The sequence below is a fragment of the Pagrus pagrus genome (genome assembly GCF_965226575.1).
Source record: "Pagrus pagrus genome assembly, chromosome: 17".
NCBI classification, from domain to species: Eukaryota; Metazoa; Chordata; class Actinopteri; order Spariformes; family Sparidae; genus Pagrus; species Pagrus pagrus.
Genome location: NC_140201.1, coordinates 1,053,470 through 1,077,394, shown reverse-complemented (window position 1 = coordinate 1,077,394; position 23,925 = coordinate 1,053,470). Strand labels below are relative to the sequence as shown.

The 23,925-nt window shown below is 41.5% G+C and overlaps 2 protein-coding genes across 2 annotated transcripts in view; one reads left to right on the top strand and one right to left on the bottom strand.

The window, feature by feature from the left end:
- Positions 1-2,499, top strand: part of LOC311272448 (uncharacterized protein) — a 10,705-nt gene extending 8,206 nt beyond the window's left edge. The window contains exon 4 of the transcript XR_014624563.1: positions 1,187-2,499. The gene's annotated coding sequence lies outside the window, so the exon portion shown is untranslated. The remainder of the gene's footprint in view (positions 1-1,186) is intronic.
- A 149-nt stretch (positions 2,500-2,648) lies between these two features.
- The window catches only part of LOC311272446 (semaphorin-6D-like), a 125,795-nt gene continuing 104,518 nt past the window's right edge, over positions 2,649-23,925 (bottom strand). The window contains exons 21-23 of the mRNA XM_084378855.1: positions 14,706-14,956; positions 6,220-6,351; positions 2,649-5,949 (exon numbers count right to left, since the gene is read on the bottom strand). Of these exons, the coding sequence (XP_084234981.1) occupies positions 4,618-5,949; positions 6,220-6,351; positions 14,706-14,956 (1,715 nt within the window). The 3' untranslated portion in view covers positions 2,649-4,617. The remainder of the gene's footprint in view (positions 5,950-6,219; positions 6,352-14,705; positions 14,957-23,925) is intronic.

Sequence of the window (23,925 nt, the reverse complement as noted above, 5' to 3'; positions counted from 1 at the left end):
TCCTTCACTCCTCTCCTCTCCTCTCCTCTCCTCCTTCACTCCTCTCCTCTCTCCTCTCCCTCCTCCTCTCTCCTTCACTCCTCTCCTCTCCTCTCCTCTCCCTCCTCCTCTCTCCCTCCTCCTCTCTCCTCCCCTCCTCTCCTCTCCTCTCCTCTCCTCTTCTCTCCTCTCCTCTCCTCTCCTCCCCTCCTCCCTCTCCTCTCCTCTCCTCTCCTCTCCTCACCCTCCTCCCTCCTCTCCTCCTCACCCTCCTCTCCTCTCCTCACCCTCCTCTCCTCTCCTCTCCTCTCCTCTCTCTCTCTCCCCTCCTCTCCTCCTCCTCTCCCCTCCTCTCCTCTCCTCTCCCCTCCTCTCCTCACCCTCCTCCCCTCCTCTCCTCTCCTCTCCTCACCCTCCTCTCCTCTCCCCTCCTCTCCCCTCCTCTCCCTCCTCTCCTCTCCTCTCCTCACCCTCCTCCCCTCCTCTCCTCTCCTCTCCTCTCCTCTCCCCTCCTCTCCTCTCCTCCTCCCCTGTCCTCCTCCCCTCTCCTCTCCTCTCTGGTGCTGGTGGACTCAGAGTTGCATCATTTGGTGCAGAGGCACTCGGCCGCTCCAGCAGACGAGGATACTTCACTGACATCTGCTGCAGCTTCGTTATTGCTTCATCTGATCGCCGGTCAGATAAAGTGATGTTGATCCAGAGTTAGTTAATTTGTCTCCTGACAGGACGAGAGCTGTCAACGTTTCCTCGTTGGTTAACGGACCACGCTGGTGCTTCACTTGTGATGTTTGTTTGAACCAACAAATCTCAACCCAGCACCCACTTACTAGCTCTTCCCCAGGCTTTTAACCACGTCTCATGGTCTTCCTCCGCAGATTGATGTAGTTGGCATGGAGGTGATGGAGACGAGGATCTAATAAGAGAAATCTGGATTCAGAGGCAGAGTCCTGTTTATTCCAGGAATGTTTACATTTATTTACTAAATGTAATTACAATTTATGAACTTCCTGGGAACACTAAAGACTTCCTCTTTAGCCTTCTGCTAACTTGGATGATGATAAAAAAAAAAGATTTTCAAACTGTTTCCCTCATACATGTCCCGACTCCGATTCCTCTGCGTTTGACATTTGAAACAGTTTTAACAGCAGAAACTTCACACGATCGGCTTAATGTTTTTGTTCTCGATGTGTTTTGTGTCCATTCTCAGATGTCGGAGCCTCCCTGAACGTCTCACCATGGAGAAACAGAAAGGTGAGTGGAGACCTTTTTAATCGTTTTGCTGTCGCCGTTCTTCTTCACACGTGAGACAGATGTTCTCTCACAGCTGCACGTCAGACTTTTTATTTTTTGTGTTTCTTTAATAACTCTATAAATGTCAGAAATCTAAATCAATACAGAATCACGTGTTTTGGGTCGGGTCAGCAGTAATTTAAAGTGTCCCAGCTACAACATGCAGAACCACCAGTACGGTTCTGTGCAGATGGATCGCAGCGATCACATTCATTTTGCAGACGTCGACTGTGTCAGCTGTTTCAATGATTCACCTTCAGTCGCTCAGCTCCTCGTTTTATTTACAGATATTCTGTCCTGGTCGTTAACTCTTATTGCTGTTTGTTACTCATCTCCGCCGCCGCCTGTGTATTAAACTGTTAACCTTCGACCTCTGCACTCGTTTGGTTTCTCTTTCAGGCCGAGTGCCCGGACAGGAGAGACGACCACAGAATGAGAAACTGCTCTTGACCGCTGACAAACTCTGAGAGGTGAGAGTAAAACAGGAAGCAGCAGCTTCTGCTCACAGTCGGTATTTTTAGACCGTCTGTGAAGAAACACTCCCACAGACAGAAGCACCGGAGAGTCGGCAAAACACCCGGATCACCTCAAGTATCGACACAAGTTGTTACTCTGACGTGGTGTTTTTAGTCATGCAGATCGTTCTGGTTTTATTTGTTCAAACTGTTTTAATTCTCACTCAAAAAGGCTGAAATTTAACAGGAGCAACAGAAAACACCACACACTGCTGTAGTGTGTGACGAAACCGTCCAGAACATCATCGTGTGGCAGCAGATCCAAACTATCAGGCAGTTTTTGTGTAGTTTTGGGAATTACAACTGAAATTTTAATGATACGATCTTTTGTTGTTCGATGACTGAAGTAACGGTCCCTGCTGTGTGTCGGCCATGATGTTTCCAAACGAAAACAAAACTCTCTGCGTGGTCAGACGAGCCGAGAGCAGCGCTTCCCAAACACATGTAAAGCGGGTCGTCTGCCCACCTGCTGTTCCTGCAGGACACTGAGCCCGTTCTCAGCGTCTTACTGTAATGATGACAGCATGGACACGTGTGAGTGGAAGTTATTTTAACAAATGAAGGAAATCTAAATATCAAGTTAAATGTTGCAGGTGTTCAGGCAGGTCTCGTCTGCGAGGACACATTTCATGTTTATTGCTTATTATTTCTCGTCTTTTTGACTTATTTGAAAATTCAACATAAAATTGCAGTTAATGAAAATATCACTTTTGATAAAACGTAAGGAGGCTTTAAAATGAAGTTTTAATAAAATAGTTTCGTGCAGTTTTTGTTTCACGAGTTCTTCGACACAGACGGTGAATATTACGCAGCGAAAACATCTTTTTCGAAACGAAGTTGATTTTATTTTTGCTCCTTCGCACCGCGAGTGACAATATCAACCAATCATGTTGTGAAACAGACGTCACATCACGAGTCCTGACGGTACCGGACCTGTTGGTTGTTTGTTATCATCCTGGATTTTATGACACAGTGAGCTGAAGCCGTCAGATCTGTCGTCTGGTCAGATCCACAAGATAAAAACAGAACCTCTGGAGTCGATGGTCTACCGCTGCCTCGATTTGTAAGTTCGGTGTTTTAATGTGTCGATACATCTGAACGGACCGGACCGGACTGTAGCCTCGGGGTCGTTTTATTGTCGGTCCTGTTTTAGTTTTGATGCAGCGAGTTCTTCATATTTTCGGGTCGTCTATTTAACATGTCCTCGGTGTGTAAGGGCCTTTATAAGTGAACATAATATCTTGATGTTCTCTGTAATTACAGTATTGATATCAGCATCAGCTGTCAGTCAGAATGAGCTGGAAAATATCAGCAAAAATCCAAAATGGTGCCTCCTTCCTAAATGAACAGCCAGTCTGGGAAACACTGCAGGTAAAAATGATGAGTTTTTGTAGTTTGGGCCGAACTTTGTTCTACATTAACTCTGTGAGCGACGAGGAAACACTTCTGATTAACATTTCCCTCAAATGTCTTAATTAATACCCTGAGAGTCACAGCCGACCTCTCGGGTTTATTACAGTTTCACTTCTTTGACACCCGTCAAACATATTTTATAGATCCTGCAGATGAGGTTTTTTTTTTGAGCTCTTCATTGATAAAGACGGATGCAAAAAGGAGGAGGGCGGCACTGTAAGTCATTCGAGGGAGATTATTAATTCAAGAGAATTAATGAAATAATTTTGAACATACAAATTACTGAATTGAAGAAGCATGAAGTGTATTGAGAGCATGAATTTGTAATTTGAGGGAATAATTGATCAGAAATCCTCCCTCGAACGCCTCCTGGGCTCCGGACAAAACACAGCCGATGCTCAGTTAATGCTTTGTTTGTTTTTCAGATACCAATATGGTACAAAGAGAACATTCATCTGGTTCTGTCTGGTTCTGTGGAGAGACGGCTCCGTCAGTGATGGCTGCTCCGGTTCAGTTCATGAAGTAAAACCGTCTTTTTCTTCACACGCTCAAAGTGCTGCTGATGTGTTGGTTTACAAAAATCTCCATCTATTGAACGTCATCGTGAAGCTTTTGATGTGAGAACAAAAACCTCATTCTAGTTATTTTCTCCTTTTTTCCACAGAAAAGGAGAGTGAACCCTCCTCTCAATTTCAATTTTCTGGACCAGATTCAGAGGACGAACGGACTCCAAAAGGAACAGACTTTCCCTCTGGGTGTTTCTGACATTATCAGCTCCGTGTTTTATGTCTCCTGCGGGAAGAAATGCCGTCGTTTGACAAAAGTCCTGGAGAAACGTCCATCGCTCCTCAGATCTGCTGCAGTCCGATTTCCTGCTTTTTTGAATCTTTGCACATGAAATCTGGGCCCCGTGCCAAAGTGCAACAACCGGGGACACCAGATCAAAGCGCTCGTAAGAAAACTGCTTTAATCAAGAATTTTTCAGGCCACCTCGAGCCTCAGGGACTCTCTTTGAATCATTGCAACATCGCTCGCCCTCCTTTGGAATGTTTCTCAGACTCGTCTGAGCCGGTTCTGATCCGCAGTCTGTCGTGAGGGGAAAGTCGCCGCCTGCCCGAAGCGATGAGTCAGAGATCTTGTTTATTTGTCGTCTGTCTGTGAGGCTCTTTTCAGGACTCCGCTCTGAGCGCAGCAGTCGTGACTCAGAGAGGCGACGGACGGCGTCCTCTCAGAAAATAACCACAACTGAAGGCTCGTAATGAGGACTGATGGAGACAAGAAGCTCTGAAGTCTCTTTTGTCTTCTCGTCTCATCAGCGCTCTCATTTTATTTCTCACGAGCCCTGCAGACATGTCGGAGTGCTTTACTTGTTGACGACTGTAGCAGCCATGTTGGATTGGCGCCACTTCCTGCGACAATCTCAGTATTTGTATTTTCCTGCCTCTGCTACCGGTGACGTCGCTGTGTTTGGAAGGAACAGTGGTTTTGGCGGGACTTGGGGTTTCAGCGACGCCGTTCTCCGGACGATTGCCGCCCGCTGCACGTGTGGCCCCTCGCTGTAACTGTGCTGCCGTGTCAGGCAGGAGCTGGCGACCGACGGCCGCTGGCTCTCGCCGCTGGTGTTCATGTTAGCCGCCCCGCTCGCGGGCGGGGGGCCATTGCTGCTGCTGTTGGTGTTCATCCTGGCTAGAAAGTGTGCGTGCTGCGCCCGTTGGTTGAAGCTGTGGTGGCGCGGCACAGCCCCGCCCCCACCACCGCCCCCAGCCCCGCCCCCACTGCCCATCTTGATGAGGGAGTGGCGTTGGGAGTGATGTCGTGTCACAGAGACGCTGCTTCCTCCGGGTCTCTCTGGAATCACCTGCTGCTGGAGCGGAGTGGAGGAGGAGGAAGAGGAAGAAGAAGGGATGGAGGTGGAGGAGGTGGGGTTGTTGGACGATGAGGAGGAGGAAGAAGAGGACGTGGCGGAGGAGGAGGTGGAGTTTTGGACCGGGGCATCCAGGCGCTTGGGGAGGCCGTCCCTCGGCAGGGTGGAGGTGCTGTAATATGAAGCTGACTCCGTCTCGGGGATCTTTTGCTGGTGATGGTGACCACCACCGCCGCTGCTGTTATTGTTGTGGTGGTTGCTATGGTGATGGCTGTGGTTGTAGTGGTGGGTGCGGGTCTGGCCGGGGGGATTATGAGGATGATGGTGATGATGATTATGTCCTCCGGCGGAGGAGGAGGAGGGGAACAGGGAGGACGAGGAGGTGGAGGTGAGGACCTTGATGCCTCCGGTCCCCGACGCGCTGACCTCATGGATGTGTTTGAGCAGCTCGTCCAGCGCCGACACGTCCACCACTGTCTGTGGGAGGGACTGCTGGGAGAGGTGATGAAGAGGGACTCCCCCTCCTCCTCCTCCTGCTGCTGCTGCCATCACTCGCTCATCGTTGGAGATCTTCCTCTCCTCAGGGAGGTGCAGGGAAGTCGAAGAAGCACCCGCTCCATGAGCTGCTCCGTTGCTGAAACTGTTGCCGTGGTGATGAGAGAAGGGAAACACCTGCTGGGTCAAAGAGTTCCCGACAACCGCCATGAAACCGAGACTGGACCCGGAGCAGCTGGGCCCGGACTGAGGGTTGTTGTCCTTGGCGTTGTTGCAGTTCTGGTTCTTCTCGTACTGATGGTGCCGCAGCGCCTTCATGTTCTTGATGGGAAGCTCTGGGGTGGAGTCGGGTGTGGGCAGGCCGGACAGCTCGCCATCCCCCTGAGACAGAGACTGAACACAGGTTGGACCCTCAGATTAGTTCTACGACCACAATGTTGAGCTCTGTGATTGGTCCCTTTCAGTAATTTGATTATTGAATTCAGGAAATATTCCCTTCAGATGTCTGACCAACAGTCCCAAACCCAAAAATGTTCAACGTACAATCAAATAAAAAATTCCGTCATTATCTCCTCCCAGTGGAGTGCCCCTTTAATTTTGAACAGATGAAATGTGTTGTGTCGTGAAGCGCAGCAGGCGGCTCTTCATGACGAGCTGTGCTACCTGGGAGAGGCTGAGCTCGGGGTCTCCCAGCGGCAGGCCCTGGTGAGCGGGGGTGTGGAGGTGAGGCTCCGAGCGGCCGTTGGGGATAAAAGAGCTGTACATCTTCGGAGTGGACACGTCCAGTTTGTCCTCCTGAGGGAAGACAAAACAACAGAAGAAGAATAAGAGCACTGAGAGTTTCTCTTTATTTATTATCATTGTATTTCTCCACCTGAGGATGATGATTCAGGGTGAAAGAGAAGAAGAATGCAATAAAAAGGATTTTAATCTTTAAATAACACGTTGACCTGAACTGTGAGGAGAAACTTCTCCACCAGCTCATTTTCAATTATCGTATTCCTCACAGTATAATGAGGAGCTGGTATGAATTTCAGCAGAGGCGTCAGAGGTCAGAGGGAACCAGCAGCAGCTCACAGATTCAGTTTCTTGCTCAAGGACACTTTGAAAAAGGATGTAGTTGTTAATGAAAGAGCTGATTGTAATGACTGAATAAAAGAGTGAAGTGAAGCTATTAACTTATTATCGTGTCCTCCCAAGAGAAGATGAATATTAACACGGCTGCTCTGAATTCAGATGATCACATTGCTGCCGCTCAGCTCCACAACAAAAACCTGACGAGCGTGCTGCAGATGAGGACGATGAAGTGACGTGTTGATTCACTGACATCGTCTTTATAAATGAATCTGTAGTTTCAGATGTGAACTCGCATGACGACAACATGCAGACAGAATGTCAGCAGATCATTTTTTTATCACTCCGTATCTGGAATCATCCCGTTTTATGAAAACGGAACTAAACAAAGCACATGAATGATTTCTGTGATGAAACAACTTTGTTTCAGGTCTGGTGGATAAACGTGCTCTAAGTCAGAGGTGAAGAAGAAGTCAGAGAAAAAAGAATGAGAAAGTCATTAAAGTCTTCCAAAACGCGACTCAGTCACCAGAAAAGGTCTCCAGTTTTTTCCCGTGTGTGGTTATACTGAATGAGTGTTTCCTGTTTTTCATGTGAAATTTTTTTCATGCAGGCAACTGAGCAAATTTTTTTCCAGGAGAATTTTGGTGTGAAAATCAGTAAAGACAGGAGTTTTGGCAGGATAATCTTTCTAAATCTGGATATGCGTGGAGAAAAAAAAGTGAAAAATTATCTTCTTTTTGTCAGAATAATTTTTCTAAATTCAGAAAAAAAAATGTTTTAAATGTGTGAAAGTACTTTTTAAGGAGAATCTTCTCATGTGCCAAACCAAGTAAAAGAAAAAATGTTTTGGCAGGATAATCTCACAAATTTCCCAATTTTTACAAAATCTGAGAATATCCGATAAATTCTTTTTCAAGAGAATATATAAAAAAATATTTGGAAAAATTTCAAGATTATTTTTTTGGGAAAAATTAATCTGAGGATTTTTTTAATGTTTGGTTTTATTGAACTTTGTCCTCAGGGTGTTTCCTGTTTTGCACTAATAAAGTTTTCAATTTTTTTTTTTTCATGTTTGAAACCGAGTGAAAAAACAGGTTTCAGCAGGTTAATCTTTCTAATTTCTTACGTTTCAAAAATCTGGATGAAGGTGAAAATAAAAAAAAGAAATTCAGGAGATTTTTTTTTCCATGTCAAAATTATCATCTTTTTGTCAGAGTGATGAATTCATAATTTGAAAAAAAATAATATTTTTTTATTCTTTCAGGAGAATCTTCTCTTGTGCCAAACCGAGTAAAAAAAGTTTTGGCAAGATAATCTCACTAATTTCCTTTTTTTTTTTTAAATCTGTGGATGTGAGTGAAAAAAACATTTCAGGAGAATTTTCTCCCCAGGTGTGAAAAAAATTTCAGGAAAATCCTTTTTGGAAAAAAACAAAATTGGGATATTTTTTCACGTGGGAAACAGTGAAAAAAGTTGCAGCTGTGAGAACAAGTGAAAGTTTTTTTTTCGTGGATAATTTTTTTCATGTCTGAAACTGAGTACAAAAGAAGTTTTGACAGCGTAATCTTTGTAATGTGTTTTAATGTGTGTTTATAACTGTGTTTCCTGTTTTGCACTAATAAAGTTTTCAAAATAAGTCTTTTTGTCATGTTTGAAACCGAGTGGAAAAAAGGTTTGAGCAGGATAATGTAAGTTCATGTATGTTGACGTACCTGAAAAAAAAAAATCTGCTTTATTATGAAACTAAGCAAAAATAAGTAAGAAACAACTTGGTAATGTTTTTTTCCCATGTGTGATACGGAGTGAAAACTTCTTTTTCATGTCAGAATAAAATTTAATTTTGAAAAGAAATTAATTTTGACCACAAAAAAGTTTTTGACACATTTGTGACTGTCTCCTGAAAAAATAAAGTTCCCCTAATTTTTCATTAATAACTTTCACACATCAAACAAAAAAGATTTTCTTATGCTATTTTTTAACCTAGTGAAAAAAATTCTTTTCAGGAAAATTGATTCAGGAGTTTTCCGGAAAATTCCGGGAAAGTTTTGGAAATTCTGGCAACGTTTTGGAAATATTCCAGGAAATTTTCAGGAAAATTCCGGGGAAGTTTCCAAGAAATGTCGGTCAACTTTCAGGGGAATTTTTTTTCAGGACGCTGTCATGTGAATTTTTTCTTAGCCTTACAAAAAAGTGCTTTTGTCCTGCCAAAACTTTTGCAGGAGAAAAATAATTCTAATGTTTGTTGTTGTTTTTTTGCTCAGTTTCCCACCTGAAAAAAGTAACTAAATGGCATTAAATGTGTTGCATCAAGTTGTTTCTTCCTTGTCGAAAGTGTCATCGCTATACCAGCCTGTCTGTTGTCTTTTTTCTAACTGCTAACCAACATTCTGACTTAAGTTATAAACTGGATTAACACACGCACTCACACTCAATCAGTTTCAACATCAAACAAAAGTCATTTTTTAAAAATATATTTGTTCAACGTAGTGAAAAAAAGAATTATAACGTTTTCAAAATAAGTCTTTTTTTTTTTCCCATGTTCAAAACCGGAAAGTAATAAAGGCAATAAATGTGATGCATCAAGTTGTTTCTTCCTTGATAAAAGTGTCATTGCTGAACCAGCCTGTCTGCTTCTGTCTTTTCTTTAACTGCTAACATGCTGACTTAACTCCGTTATAAACGGGATTAACACATACAACACACAGAGAATGATGAAATTTCATTTTAACAAGTAATTAATTTTGACCACAAGGGGCTGTCAAAAGAAAAAAATCTCTTGCCAAAACCCTTTTCACTCTGTTTCTAATTATCCTCTTCATGTCATAATAATCTTTAATTTTAACATGTAATTAATTTTGACCACAAAAAAGGTCTTGACAGATCTTTTTTCTTTTAACAGCTCAAAAGGAAAAAAATCTCCTATCAAAACCTTTTTTCACTCTGTTTCACAAATTGAATCACATTTGTGACGGTCTCCTGAAAATTGTCTTGAAAAAATAAAATTCCCCAAATGTTTTCTCAATCAATTTCACACATCAACAAAAAAGATTCTATTATGCTCAGGAAAACTGATTTAGGAATTCTGGATTTTTTTGGAAAATTCTGTGAACTTTCGGAAGTTTTCATGAATTTTAAGGAAATTTCGCGAATCTTGGGAAAATTTCGAGAATCTTCGAAAATGATCGTGGAAAAATCACGAAATTTTTCCCAAAAAATTCCAGGAGACTTTCAGGGGAAATTTCTTGTATGAAACGCTTTTCATGTGAGCCATTTATTTTTTTTTTTTGCCTTACAATGTATTAAATGTAAATCTGGGGATTTTTTATTTGTGGTTATACTGAGCTTTGTCCTCAGAGTGTTTCCCGTTTTGAACTAATAAAGTTTTCAAAAAAAAGAGGGAAAAAAAAGGATTTAACAGGTTAACCTTTCTAAGTTCATATCTGTGGACACACATGAAAAAAGAATTCAGGAGAATTTTTTTTCTCCATATGTGTATTTAAAAAATAAATGAAATTATAGCTGCTGCGCAGCAATGGGTCGGGTCCGGGCTATTTTTGGCAAATTTAGGCAATTCTGAGCAACAAACAGGAGAATAGGAAGACAAGACAGTTGACAACAATGTTCAATTTGGACCACTTGAGTATTGAACCCACAACTTCTGGAACCAAAGACTGTCATCTATCGCTCTGAGCTAATTGGTAAGTGGCAATACAACAGTGGCTTCACAAATTGACTAAGCCATTCACTGTTGTGCAGGCAGATTTGAAACCACTGTAAAAAATTCAGTTATCAAGACAAAAATCTGAAAATACACATATTGCAGCATGGAGATGTTGGTAATTTTAAAAATGATTGATTTGCTCCATAAGTGAATAACTGGTGTTTAGCTATGTCATCATTGCATTGACTCCAGTTGTTCCCATGAAAGAAAAATTTAAAATGCTGTGAAAAATTCAGTTTTTGAGGGTCAATTTTTCATAAATCAAAGGAGGAGAGAGGAAATAGGTTTAAGAAGTTTTACAGTTTTTGAAAAAAAAACTGAGTGATGTACTTCATAATTTTTAATAGGTTTAAATGTATACAAGTTTCTTCAATATTGAGGCTATAGTTTGATAAAAGTTCTGAAGCTGTAGCAAGTATGGTTGATTTGTTATGAATTTTCAAAGGTTTGAACTTTAGACGCTTGCTGTAGCACCACCATCAGGACTATTGGCTTGGGTTTACAGGTGAGGTAATCTGGCATGAGACTGCACCTTTGTGCAAAATTTGGTTAGCTTTCGTCCATGGTCCAGTCCAAGCTATTTGTTTTTATTTAATTTAGAGGCTTGCTGTGATGCCACCGTCAGGACAATGGTCTTGTGTTTTATGTTGAGGACATCTGGATCTGTCATCATCATCATCCTTGCTGGGTCTTGAACCCACAACCCCTGATACCAAGCACCAGCTCCTAACTCACTGAGCTAATTGGCTGGAAGTGAGACCTGCTGTGTGGCTTCATTGGTCGACTCAGGGAGTCACGATCTGGGCATCTGTTGTCAAGGCAGATTTCAAAAATGGTCAAAATGTCAGAAATTCTGTTACCTGAACAAAAATCTGATAAAACATAAATTGCATCTTGACAGCATGGAAATGTTGGTGATTTGTTTTTAACTTAAAGTGTTTTGCTTCATAAGAGAAAATTTGATGTTTAAAAATGCCACTCTTCCATTGACTCCAGCTGTTCCCATGAGAGCAGAATTCAAAATGTTCTCAAAAATTCAGTTTTTGAGATAAAATTCTGATATTTGCTAAACTCCATCAACCATGACTGCAAAATATTCTCAATTTTTTTCAGGAAGATTGAAAATGTATTTAGCAAGAATTTGATAGTATATGTTTACAGTACTGTTTACAGTCAAACATTTTGATGCACTGTAGGCTTAATTTTTGATAAATCAAAAATCCGAGAAACAAGTTTTGTGGAGGACGGTCTGAAGATGCTCTCTAGCAAGTTTGGTGACAATTGGGAACAAATTGTGGGAGGAGATAGGTTTTATAAGTTTTACAGGTTTTGAAAAAAACTGAGTGATGGACTTCATAATTTGTAATGAGTTTAAGTGGACTAAAGTTTCAGCAGTATTGGGGCTACAGTTTGGTGAAAGTTTCAAAACTGTAGCATGTACTGTTGATTTTGTAGGTATTTTTAAAGTTTTTAAATTTAAACGCTTATTGTGCCCCCCCCCCAGGAGGAATATTGACATGTCCTTGGAATTAAGTAAATCTGGCATGGGGCCGGACATTTCTGTAAAGTTTGGTGAGTTTTCGCCCATGGGAAGTATGACTTCCTCGGAAGAAGAAAAAAGAAAGAAAGAAAGAAAGAAAGAAAGAATTCCTAGGAATACAATAGGTTCCTAGCAGCTTAGCTGCCCGGACCCTAATGAGTTGTTTCTTCTTTGTCAAAAGTTATCGCTGTACCAGTCTGTCTGCTTCTGTGTCTTTTTTCTAACTGCTAACCAACATACTGACTCAACTCAGTTATAAACTGGATTAACACACACATACACAACACACACACTAGGCCGGTCATTTCAACAAGTAATTCATTTTGACCACAAGGGGCTGTCGGAAGAAAAAAAAAAATCTCCTGTCAAAACCTTTTTTTTCAAAACCTGTCATACAGACAAAATTGAATTTTTTTAACATAGTGGAGAAAAAAAATCATGAAATTAATTCAGAAGTTCTGTGAAATTTTGTCAAATTTCAATAAAATTCCGAAAAATTTCGAGAATTTTCGGAATTTTTTAAAGGAATTTTTTGGAACATTTCCAAAATTTTGCGAAACTTTCCAAACATTCCCAAAGAATCTCGAAATCTTTCAAAGATTTCCAAAGACTCACGAACATTTCCGAAGAAATTTTGCGAAGATTCACGAAGATTCTCAGAACATTTCCGACTTTCAATGAGACTTTCAGTGGAAATATCTTTTTTCACACAACACTTTTGTTTTATTATAAAAAACGTTTGTTGTTGTTTTTGCTCATTTTCATGCCTGAAAAAAGTAATAAGGGCAATAAATGTGATGCATCAAATTGTTTCTCCTGTGTCAAAAGTCTGATTGCTGAACCAACCTGTCTGCGTCTGTCTTTTTTAACTGCTATCCAACATGCTGAATCAGGAAAAATGATTTCGGACTTTTTCTGAAAATTCACAGAATTTTCAGAAAATTTCGTGAATCTTCAGAAATGTTTGGAAAGTTTCGGAAAATTTCGGAAATGATCGTTAATCTCCGAGTACCTTCGTTAATCTTCGAAAAATTCAGAAATAAAAATTCTCGAAATTTTCCGCAGATTCATGAAAAGTCACGAAAATCCACAGGATTTCGGAAATAGTCCAGAAATTTCGGAAAAAATGAGACATTTTCAGAAGATTAATGATATTTTACGAAATTTTATGAAGATTCCCGGAAAAGTTCAGAAATGCTTGTTAATCTTCGGAAAGTTTCAGAAATCTTCGGAAACTTACTCTTCGAGTATCTTCGGGAATTTCTGTGAATCTTCAGAAAATTTAGAAATATAGATTTGCAAAATTTTCCAAAACCTTCTGAAACTTTTCGGAAATTCACGAATTCACGAAACGTAATTTGATGAGATTTCTGAATGGACTTCCTGTTTCTTTCCCCCTACTATGTTAAAAAAAAAAAAATCAATTTTGTTTTGTGTGACAATGCACAAAAATTTGGGCAACCTGACAATTTTCAGAAGACAGGACAAATGTGATGCAAGTTGTGAAACAGGGAAAAAAGGTTCTGAGAGGAGAATTTTTTCTTTTGACAGCCCCTTGTGGTCAAAATGTTTCCTGGAATTTTCCTTGAAATTTTTTCAGAATTTTCAAAAAAATCAGGAATCTTTTGGAAAATTGATTAGGAATTCAGAAATTGTTTGGAAACTTTCCGAAGATTTCCGAAGATTCCCGAAGATTCTCGGAATTTTCCGAACATTTCCGAAAATTTACAGAATTTGTCGAAAAAGTCCGAAATCTATTTTCCTGATTCAGCACGTTGGGTAGCAGTTTAAAAAAAGACAGAAGCAGACAGGCTGGTTCAGCAATCACACTGACAAGGGAGAAACAATTTGATGCATCACAATTAATGCCTTATTACTTCTTTCAGGCATGAAAATGAGCAAAAAACAACAAACAAACATTTTTTATATGTGTTTTCCACTGAAAGTTTCCCAACGTTTCCCGAAAATTTTCCTGAAACTTTCCCAAATTTTCCAGAAAACTCCTGAATTCCTGAATCAATTTTCCTGAATTCTTTTCTTCACTAGGTTAAAAAATAACAGATTAAGACAATCGTTTTTTATTTGATGTGAGAAATTACTTTAGGAAAAATTAGGGGAATTTAACTTTTTCCATTGAAAAAAAAAGACTTATTTTGGGGGACAAAGTTTAGTGAAAAAAAAAATTAGAAAAATTTCAGAAAATTGTTAGAAAATTCAGGGGAAATTCAAATTTTTTTCCAAAAATTCTGGGATATTTTCATAAAATTCTGAGACATTTTCGGGAAAATTACGGGATATATCGCATCACATTTGTCCTGTCTACTGAAAATTGTCTTGAAAAGATACAATTCTTTCAATTTCTTAATCATTTTCACACAGTGGGGAAAAAAATCAGGAAAATTGATTCAGGAATTTCTGAAAATTCCAGGAATTTTCCATAAAATTCCGGAAAATTTTCGGAGAACTTCTGGGATATATCTGGGAAAATTCTGGGATATTTTTGGGAAAATTACGTAATTCCTGAATTTCTGAATCAATGTTTCTGATTCTTTTTCTCCCACATATGTCCTCAGATATGAACTATGAAAGATTATCCTACTAAAACTTTTTTTTTCTCCTCAGTTTCAAACATGAAAAAATACCTATTTTGAAAACTTAGTTAGTGCAAAACAGGGAACATTTAAATTCTTTCTCTGTTGAACTGTTTTTCATCATAAATCAACAAACACAGATAACAGCAGCCTATCCTTCAGCCTGTCACACATCAGTCCACGATGCTGCATCGTGCCTTCATGCAGACGGTCCACCCACCTTAGGCTGTCCGTCCAGCAGCCCGTTGAGCTTGGCGAGGGATCGCAGTGATAAGGCGTGCGGTAACGACGCCTCGGGGTCCTTCCCCAGCCTCCTCGCCCGCTGAGCAGCGCTGCGGCTGCAGTAACACGACACTAGGAAACCCGACAAGATGGCACCCAGGAAGAAGGCCACGAGGACGCAGGCAATGAGCAATGTGTAGTGGACGTTAGCACCGGCTCGCTGGTCCATCTCTGGGAGACGACGGACACCTGGAGTACACGGGAGCAAGAGAAGAAAAGGGTTAGTACACCTTCTTTGCTCCTTAGCTCACATTATTTCATGTGACATTATTTCAGAGGTTCAAACTTGTCTGGATGAACTTCTGATGTCTGAGAGAAAAGTAAACAACATGAAGTGTGGGTGAGTCGGCAGGACGGACAGTGGAGACAGCAGACGAACTAGACGGGGGGAGGGAGGAAAACAGCGGGAGGAGAGGTGAGGAAGAAAGGAAGGGAGCGACAGAGACGAGGATTGAACTTAATGAGGAAGAGGTGGTTCACAGGTGAGAAGACAGGATGATGGAGGAGGTGAAGAAGGTGAGATGTGAGAGGAAAAAAAGAGAGAAAGTAGAAGAAAGGAGGAGAGGAAGAGACTGATTGGATATGAGAGAGGAGGGAGGTTGAGGAGGGAGAGAGAGAGAGGAGGGAGGAGAGGAGGGAGGGAGGAGAGGAGGGAGAGAGAGAGAGAGGAAGGAGAGAGAGGAGGGACAGAGAGGGAGAGGGAGGGAGGAGAGGAGGGAGAGAGAGAGAGAGGAGGGAGGAGGATGACAGAAGGATAGAGGGATGAAGGAGAGAAGAGATGAAAGAGAGAGTTTATTGTTTGGCAGCGTTCATCTCATCAGGTTCACATTCAACATCAAAGCCTCTCAGATACAATGATCATCACACACACACTCACACACATACACACACACACACACACACACACAGCATCAGTGAGGAAGTTCATATTTCATCTGTTTGACATGAAACCAGTGAAAGAATGTAACTAAGTACTTTAACTCATGTAATTTACTTTAGGACAGTACTTCATTCAAATTGCATCACATTTGTCCCGTCTCCTGAAAAAAATTAATTCCCCTATTTTTTTCTCATTTTCACACATCAAACAAAAATGATTTTTTGAAATTTAATTTTTTTAAAATAGTGAATTTTTTTTTCAGGAATTCCAGTTAATTTTCATAAAATTCCGGGATGTTCTCTGAAAAATTCCGGAATATTTTCTGGGAAATTTCTGAATCAATTTTCCTGAATTTTTTTCCCCCACATACGTCCACAGATATGAACTGAAAACTTTATTAGTGCAAAACACGAAACAACTCAGTTCAGAAAAACAACACATCCACAAAACCACAAAAAAAGTTTTGTCAGGATAATTTTTCTAAATTCCTGATGTCTTTAATCTCGTAAAACTATTGATTTTTTTTTTTCAGGAGTATTTTTCATGTCTTTTCACAGGAGATTTTTTGTTTGTTCCGTCTAAAACCAGGTAAAAGAAAATGTTTGGCAGGAAAATGTTTCTAAATACCTCAGGTTTAAGTTTCTATGCTTTACATGAAAATATAACACAGTTGTATTATTTACGACAGCACTTGAAGGCAGCGGTCGGCGCTGAGTCAGCGCTGTGATCAGCCACTTTAACAGATGAACGCTGTGACTTTCAGCTCGGTTCTGTTTGTGTTTCACCCTGAAGGCTTGATTGAGCGGCGCCGTCCTGCTTCACACCTGGCAGCCTCCCAGACCGACGGCTGATTTACCTGCTGACACGTTTCACTACAGCCGCTGACAGCTAGAGGGACACGATCCTGAGAGTCGGGGCGATTTTATCGGGTTTCATTTCAAACTTTGTCTCTCAGGTCCAGTTAAACATACTGTCCATGATGGATTATTAACATCTTCACCTGATCAGTGCGTTCAAGAAGCTGCATGTCACAATAACTCAGATTTCTAAAGCTGGCGTGGACTTTGTAAAAACAGTTTATCATTTAAATCCTTGATTAAAATGAATAAATGTGTCTTAATTCATGTGGATGTAAACCACATTCACCAGAGTCACATCATGATGATGCAGATAAATCTCTTATACAAGAGACAATTGATTTAATTTAAGATTCAGGAGCATCTGTACACCTACGACATCTAAATGACCACATCTGTTGAGCTGGAGCAGCTTTTGTGAGTTTTTAAAGATATAACATGAAAGATTCTGCATTCAAATGTTTAAAAACGACTCGACCTTCGTTCTACATGTTGTTGAGTTGTGTACTCACATTATCCCAAATGTTTCCCACCAGAGAATCAGTGTATGAGAGCAGAGAATCAGCGAGGAGCTGCCGACTCCCTCTTATTATTTCATTTTGACTTAAATTTGTCAGAAGGAGCAGCGTGTCCCTGAAACCCTGATCAAAGGGCCAAAAATACCCGCAGAAACAAAAAAGCTAATTTCATGCCCTGCTCCGCTGGCCGTCCGGGGGCTTGATTCCCCCGCTCGCCGCCGGTCCGGGACTCGAACTGGCAACCGTCTCTAACCTCAAAGCTGGCGTCGCCTGGAGGCCTTGGAGGCTTTCGCTTTGATACGAGACGCCACGGAACAAATGTGTCTTTTATGGAAAATACTGTTGAAATAGAGCGAGCAGTCATTACACGTCCACTCAGGATTAACACACACACACACACACACACACACACACACACACACACACACACACACACACACACACACACACACACACAGCCCCCTGTGTTTAACAGAGACGATTTCATGTTCGTTATTTCCTCTCTTTCATCTGCGTCCTTCACTCTGACAGTTATAAATAGGATGATGGAGACACACAGAAAAATATTATGCTAATTACAGCCCGACATGGAAATGTCTCGTTCTGTCTCTCTTTGTGTCTCTCTCTCCTCCGTCAGGGTGAAACTTTCTCTTTCTCTCTGTTGTCAGTCTCAATTGTAAAAAAGTTCCTGGTGAAGTCTTTTCTCTCTGTCTCCTGTTTCCTGTCTCCTGTTTCCTGTCTCCTGTTTCCTGTCTCCTGTCTCCTGTCAGGACAGTTCTCTCGTCCTCTCTTCTCTCTTCTTTCTTCTTCACTGACTCAAACTGATAAAGTTTTCCTGTCTAAGAAAACCAACAGTTGAACCATTACAACCAGAACCAGGACAAAATCCTCAAGGACATCACACGTGGTTTTTTAGACACGTGATGGAGACGTGGTTTTTGAATATGTCGTTGTAACGCACTAAGGTGTTTATTGTTGTTGTTTTACCTCCTCTGAGCGCACTTTAATTTACATTCTTGAATCACACCATGCGGTCCTTGTTCTGTTTGTCTTGTCATGTCATTATAGGCTACATTATAGAAGCTATAGGTCTGTTGTGTTTCATATGACTGAGCCTACAATTACAAATATTCATTCCTGTCTCATAATATATCAGACTGTGATCCTCTGTCTGCTCATCTGAGTCCAAGACCATCATTTATTTAAACAGATCTCAGTTATTTCCCTGTTCTATTGAGGTTATTTTGGCATTTTGTCGCAAGTAACTAAGAAGTAGTGTAATAAGTAATATATTACTCTTCACAGTTATATTGTAATGTAATATATTACTTCTAAAAAGTAAGAAAGTAACTTGTCCACCCCACATCAACATCTGACAGCAGATCTGTAAAAAGCTTTTCCAGCAATCAAGATTCCTCCTGTTTGACCAGAAGAAGTCACCTGACAGGTGAGCACCCCTGTGTTTACCTTCAGCTGATGATGTCACCACACGTCTCACAGAACGGAGGTTGCACAACATCACGTGCACGTAACACACTCTGCAGAGAGTGAGCTGTGGCTTTAAGGCCGAGGCAGACGCTCCGACACTGAAGTCAAGCTCCAGAAACTTCTACCCTATTAGCATGCTCTTTCTCTCTCTCCTGCTCTCTGTACTGCTCTCTCGCCCACTCCTTCTCCACAGATCCATTGGTATTCACATGAAGGCAGACAGCAGTGACAGAGGGAGAGGGAGAGGGAGGGAGAGAGAGAGAGGGAGAGGTGACAGACATGGATTAAGGGAGAGTGTGTGTGTGTGTGTGTGTGTGTGTGTGTGTGTGTGTGTGTGTAGAGAGAGCGAGTGATGAAAAAGGAGAGACCTTGTCAAGTTTGACTTTTTCGCTTCGCCACCGAAAATGGTGGTAACACACACCACCCCGTCACTTTAAAGGTCAGACAACTCACATCTGACACACACACACACACACACACACACACACACACACACCTGACACAGTGTGTGTCAGGTGTGTGTGTGTGTGTGTTGAATAAGAATGAAGCTGTGTGTCTGCAGCAGCTGAACCACCTCCTCACTACAGTCGGCTTTTATCTTCTCATTCTCCCTCAGCTCCGCACCGCTGTGTGCCTGCACCTGTCAATCAAACAGGATGGGCGGGGCTTATTTTACCAGAACGCTGCTGCTCGAGTCCGAACAAGAACCAAAAAAAGTAGATCACATCACTCCAGTTCTCAGATCTTTACACTGGCTTCCTGTCAGTCAAAGGATAGATTTCATCCTGCTGTTGGTTTATAAAGCACTGAATGGTTCAGTTATTATGAACCACATATCTGGAACAAACTCCCCGAAAACTGCAGGTCTGCTCCGACTCTCACCTCTTTTAAATCAAGGCTGAAGACTTTCTGTTTGCCACTGCCTTTCACTGAAGCAATTTTAAGGCTTTGAACTGCAAATGTTTTGTTTTAATGTATTTTAAATGCTGTTAATGTAATTTTTCCATTTTAGCCTACTTTCCTATTTCTCAACCTGTTTTAAAATACTTTTAATGTAATTTTTATGCGCCTGTAAAGCACTTTGAGTTGCCTTGTGTCTGAATTGTGCTGTACAAATAAACTTGCCTTGCCTTACCATGTTGCTCAAGGACACTTCAGCAGGGCAGATGTTTTTGCTGAGAGGTCGCTCACATCGTCAAACAGTAAATGAAAAGGTGTCAGTGGATCAAAGTAACGTCTCCTGAAATCCTCGTTAAGAAGGAGAGACGAGGAGGAAACCTGGAGGAGGACGACTGATCTCAGAGATCCTCCTCCAGCTGACGGCCAGGTGACATCCAGGTGTGTCATCACTGCAGCTGCACGGCTTCACGACTGAAGGACGAACTTCAGATGTTTGAGTCTCCTGCTGTTTGACAGCTGGAGTTTATCTCACTCCTCGCAGATATTAGCCTCACTGCTAATATCGCCATCGGAGGAAGGTTTGTGTTTGAAGCACGATTAAGCTCCACATTAAGAAGCGATGTGGTGATAATGATGATGATGATGATGATAATGATGATGATGGGAAGGGAAGCGCCGCTAAACGCTCCCTCTGTGCTGTTAATGGACTGTTCACTCGACCTTTTAATGGAGGTATTTTTGGCTTCGTCTGCAGTGTGGCTGTTTTATACTCGATCTAACAGTGAAGTGCTGCGGGGCCAGCTGGGCTCAGCTGCACAGAGCTTCAGCTGATTTATGAAGCTGTTTGTTCACTGCTTCATCTTCTCCACCACTGTGTCTCCACCTCTGAGGACCAAACGAGCCCAAACCCACAAACTCCAGAAGGAAACATGTCTGAAACTGTACTGACATTTTTTAAAGTAATGTATTTTAATATTTATTTTGGTTGTTTTTTATTTGAATCTATTTTGTGAATAAAGTATGTGGGAGCAGCTCAGGGATGTTTTCTGTTTCACTGTTTTGCACAAAGTCAATAAGACTTGAAACTTTTTGGCAATTATTGAAAACCAAAAATTTGACTTTGGGAAACTTATGAATAAACATACGCGTCTTAAAAGAGCTCAAATCTGTGTTCAGTCGATTATGAACTCTCTCCTATTGGCTGGTCTTTGATACCAGGTGATGTCATCCTCTAAAGGCCAAGTAGTGATGTGACCTCCAGGATGTAATGCACATCCTGCAGCCAATCATATCAGAGTATTTTTGACACATCATTTTTGGAAAAATTCACTTTTGGACACGTGTTTTTCATGTTGTTTCTCCACATGCAAAATGAAAACACGTGATGTTTGGACATTTTCGGTGCATTTAATGACATTAATTTATCTATTGGACCATTTATGTATTTCTTTATTTCTGGCAGGTTTAGTCCTGAAGTCCTGAGACAGTGTCCACATGAGACAGTGTCCACATGAGACAGTGTCCATGTGATGTCACCTGTGAGATCTTACATTTAATAAATCACGTTCCTCCCTCCTGACGGTGAACAACAGCTTCATTGGATTCATGTAATTGTCATTCTGACTGAGGAGAGTGTGCATTAACATAACGTACGTGTGTGTGTGTGTGTGTGTGTGTGTGTGTGTGTGTGTGTGTGTGTGTGTGAGTGTGTGTGTGTGTGTGTGTGTGTAATCCCCTGCTTGCCGGCAGCAGACTTTCAGTTTAGGTTTAAAAGCTGTAATTTAGTCTCTACATTATCCAGATGCACATGATGTGAGCTGAGGGACAAAAGCACTAAAACGCACTCAGAGGTGGAAATTCACTTAACTCACGATGGTTTCGTTCAGAGAGTTTAAGCGTGTGTGTGTGTGTGCGCGTGTGTGTGTGTGTGTGTGTGTGTCTCATCCCTCATGTTAAAGACATTTTCTATACATTTAAAACATCAGTTAAAATTACACTTTATTATTATGATGAAGCCTCGATTTCAATTTGTATTTGAGAATTATATATTTCATTTAAATTATTATGTTGATTTATAAATTTAATCTCAGCGAGTTAGTGTTTGCTGTAAAAATGACCTTGTTGTACTTTGCGTCTTCTGTACCTCCTGGGTTGCCGTAGCTCCTCATGTTTGCCTGTCATGGTGCCGCTTTGCATTTCTGAGGGGAAGTGTCTTATTGTCTATTATGAAAATTGAGCCGTTGAAGTTGTAGCCTTTGGTTTACATTGTTTATTGTTGCCAGTATCATGTTATCCAGCTGATTTCAGTCAGTTTAATATACGTTCTGATGATCTTTCAGTTTCATTTTGTAGTAATTCAGTCTGCCTACATCTGTTACACTCACACAGGACTTTAATATATAATATATATTCTCACTGTTAAAGAAAAGCTCCTCATTATGAGTCTGTTGTCTCTCAGTGAACACATGCATCATGTTCAATCTGAATTATTCAAAGAGGCTCAACATTCAGGTAAACGCTTCTCTAATTACGCTGGTGCCAGGATGTGGTTAGCCTAGCTTAGCATAAAGACTGGAAGCAGAGGGAAACAGCTAGCAACAGACCAATTCATTCATACACAGATTATCTAAAGGTACCTATTATTTCACTCACTTCCCCTCTCTCTCTCTGTCACACACACACACACACAAACACACACACACACACACACACACACACACACACACACACACACACACACACACACACACACACACACACACACACACACACACACACACACACACACACACAGCGAGACGCCCACATTGATTGACCCGGTCGATAAAAACACAATATGAAGCTCAGCGGGAATCAATCAACAATAAGGAAGCTCACAGTCGGAGGTGTTTCACCCTATCAGACACCTGTGTGTGTGTGTGTGTGTGTGTGTGTGTGTGTGTGTGTTTGGCACAGGCTATGTGGACTCTTGATTGGCTGAGTAAATCAAGACTGATGAGGGAAGGTCAGCAAAGAGACAGCAGAGAAAATGTTCACTCACACACACACACACACACACACACACACACACACACACACACACACACACACACACACACACACACACACACACACACACACACAGCAAATAAAAGCAATCAGGCAGGTCACACAGAAAGCGGCTCAAAGTGTGTGTGAGGCTACGTGTCACTGCAGTTCGCTCTGATAATCACACAAGTATTGATTCAGTCTGAACAACATGGAAGCGACCGGCAGAATACCTGATGACACGGTTTAGTGGCCACAACATCACCAGACTCCCTTAACAAATGTGGTGATTTCAAGAGTTGCTGAGTTAAAACAAACTCTCTAACGTAGTGAAACTCCGTCTCTGACAGACTCTGAATCATTGTCTCCTTCTTGTAACTTCAGCATTAAATGAAAACAGTCAGTTGTTTGTTTCCTTGTAGAAAGTGTCAGTTTGTGGCAGCATGGCTGTACCAGCCTGTCTGCTTCTGTGTCTAAAGTGCTAAAGTCTTACCTGCCAACATTTAGCAGCTGTTTGAACACACTGTTTACACTGATTTCACCATTTACACTCAATTTATGACAGAAGAAACATTTTATTGATCTAAACATGTCACATTTTACAAACACACTAACCAGTAACCAGTATAGGCGACTTCTTTGTCCCCAGACTCCCTTAACAAATGTGTCAGTTTAGTGAGTTGTTGAGTTGGAGACACTTTATAAACTGTGTGAAACTCTGTCTCTGACTGATTCTGACTTATTTGTTCCTTCTTGTAAATTCAGCAAATGTTCTGCATGAACTTCTTTCTGTCTTTGAGTAAAGACACAAGAGACACATGTCGAGACGCTTGTTAGTGCCAGGTGTGAACTGACGGATGAGAGCTGTCCACTTTACATTACTGATCATCAGCCCAGTCGCCAGGACGCATCGTGTCACGTTCACATCATATGATTATGAGCTGGTGGTGGAGGAGTTTTCACAGCCAACAACTGCAGTTCGAGTCACACAACTGGACATTTCCAGCGGGCTTTTTGGCGACCAGAACCAGCTTTTGTCACGGGAAGTCAGACCATCTCAATCCATGATCGTGGCGACCAAAACAGATATTTTTGTCCAAACCATGATGTTTTCTAACCTTTACCAAGTGCTTTTTGTGCCTCAACCTAACCAGAGCATAAACACAGCTTCACGTCCAGAAACACTAACATTTATTCTGGCGGGGTTGGATACAGAAGATCCTGCTGTGGAGGGAAGCAGACTGGTAGAAGTAATAACCGGTGGGTGAACTGGTTATATTAATGGTTCCTCCCTGTGTCATCACTCTGCTCTGTTACTTATATTGAACAATATGTGAGCTGGTTTGAATCGGCCAACATCTCGCGGTCGTCGCTCGACACGGGCTGGACGCTCGCAAACAACGACTGGCTGAGATTCATCCCGTGAAGCTGCTCTGCTCTCATTGGTCGCCTCGTCGTTCTCGGAGATGAAGATAATTAGCGTCGATA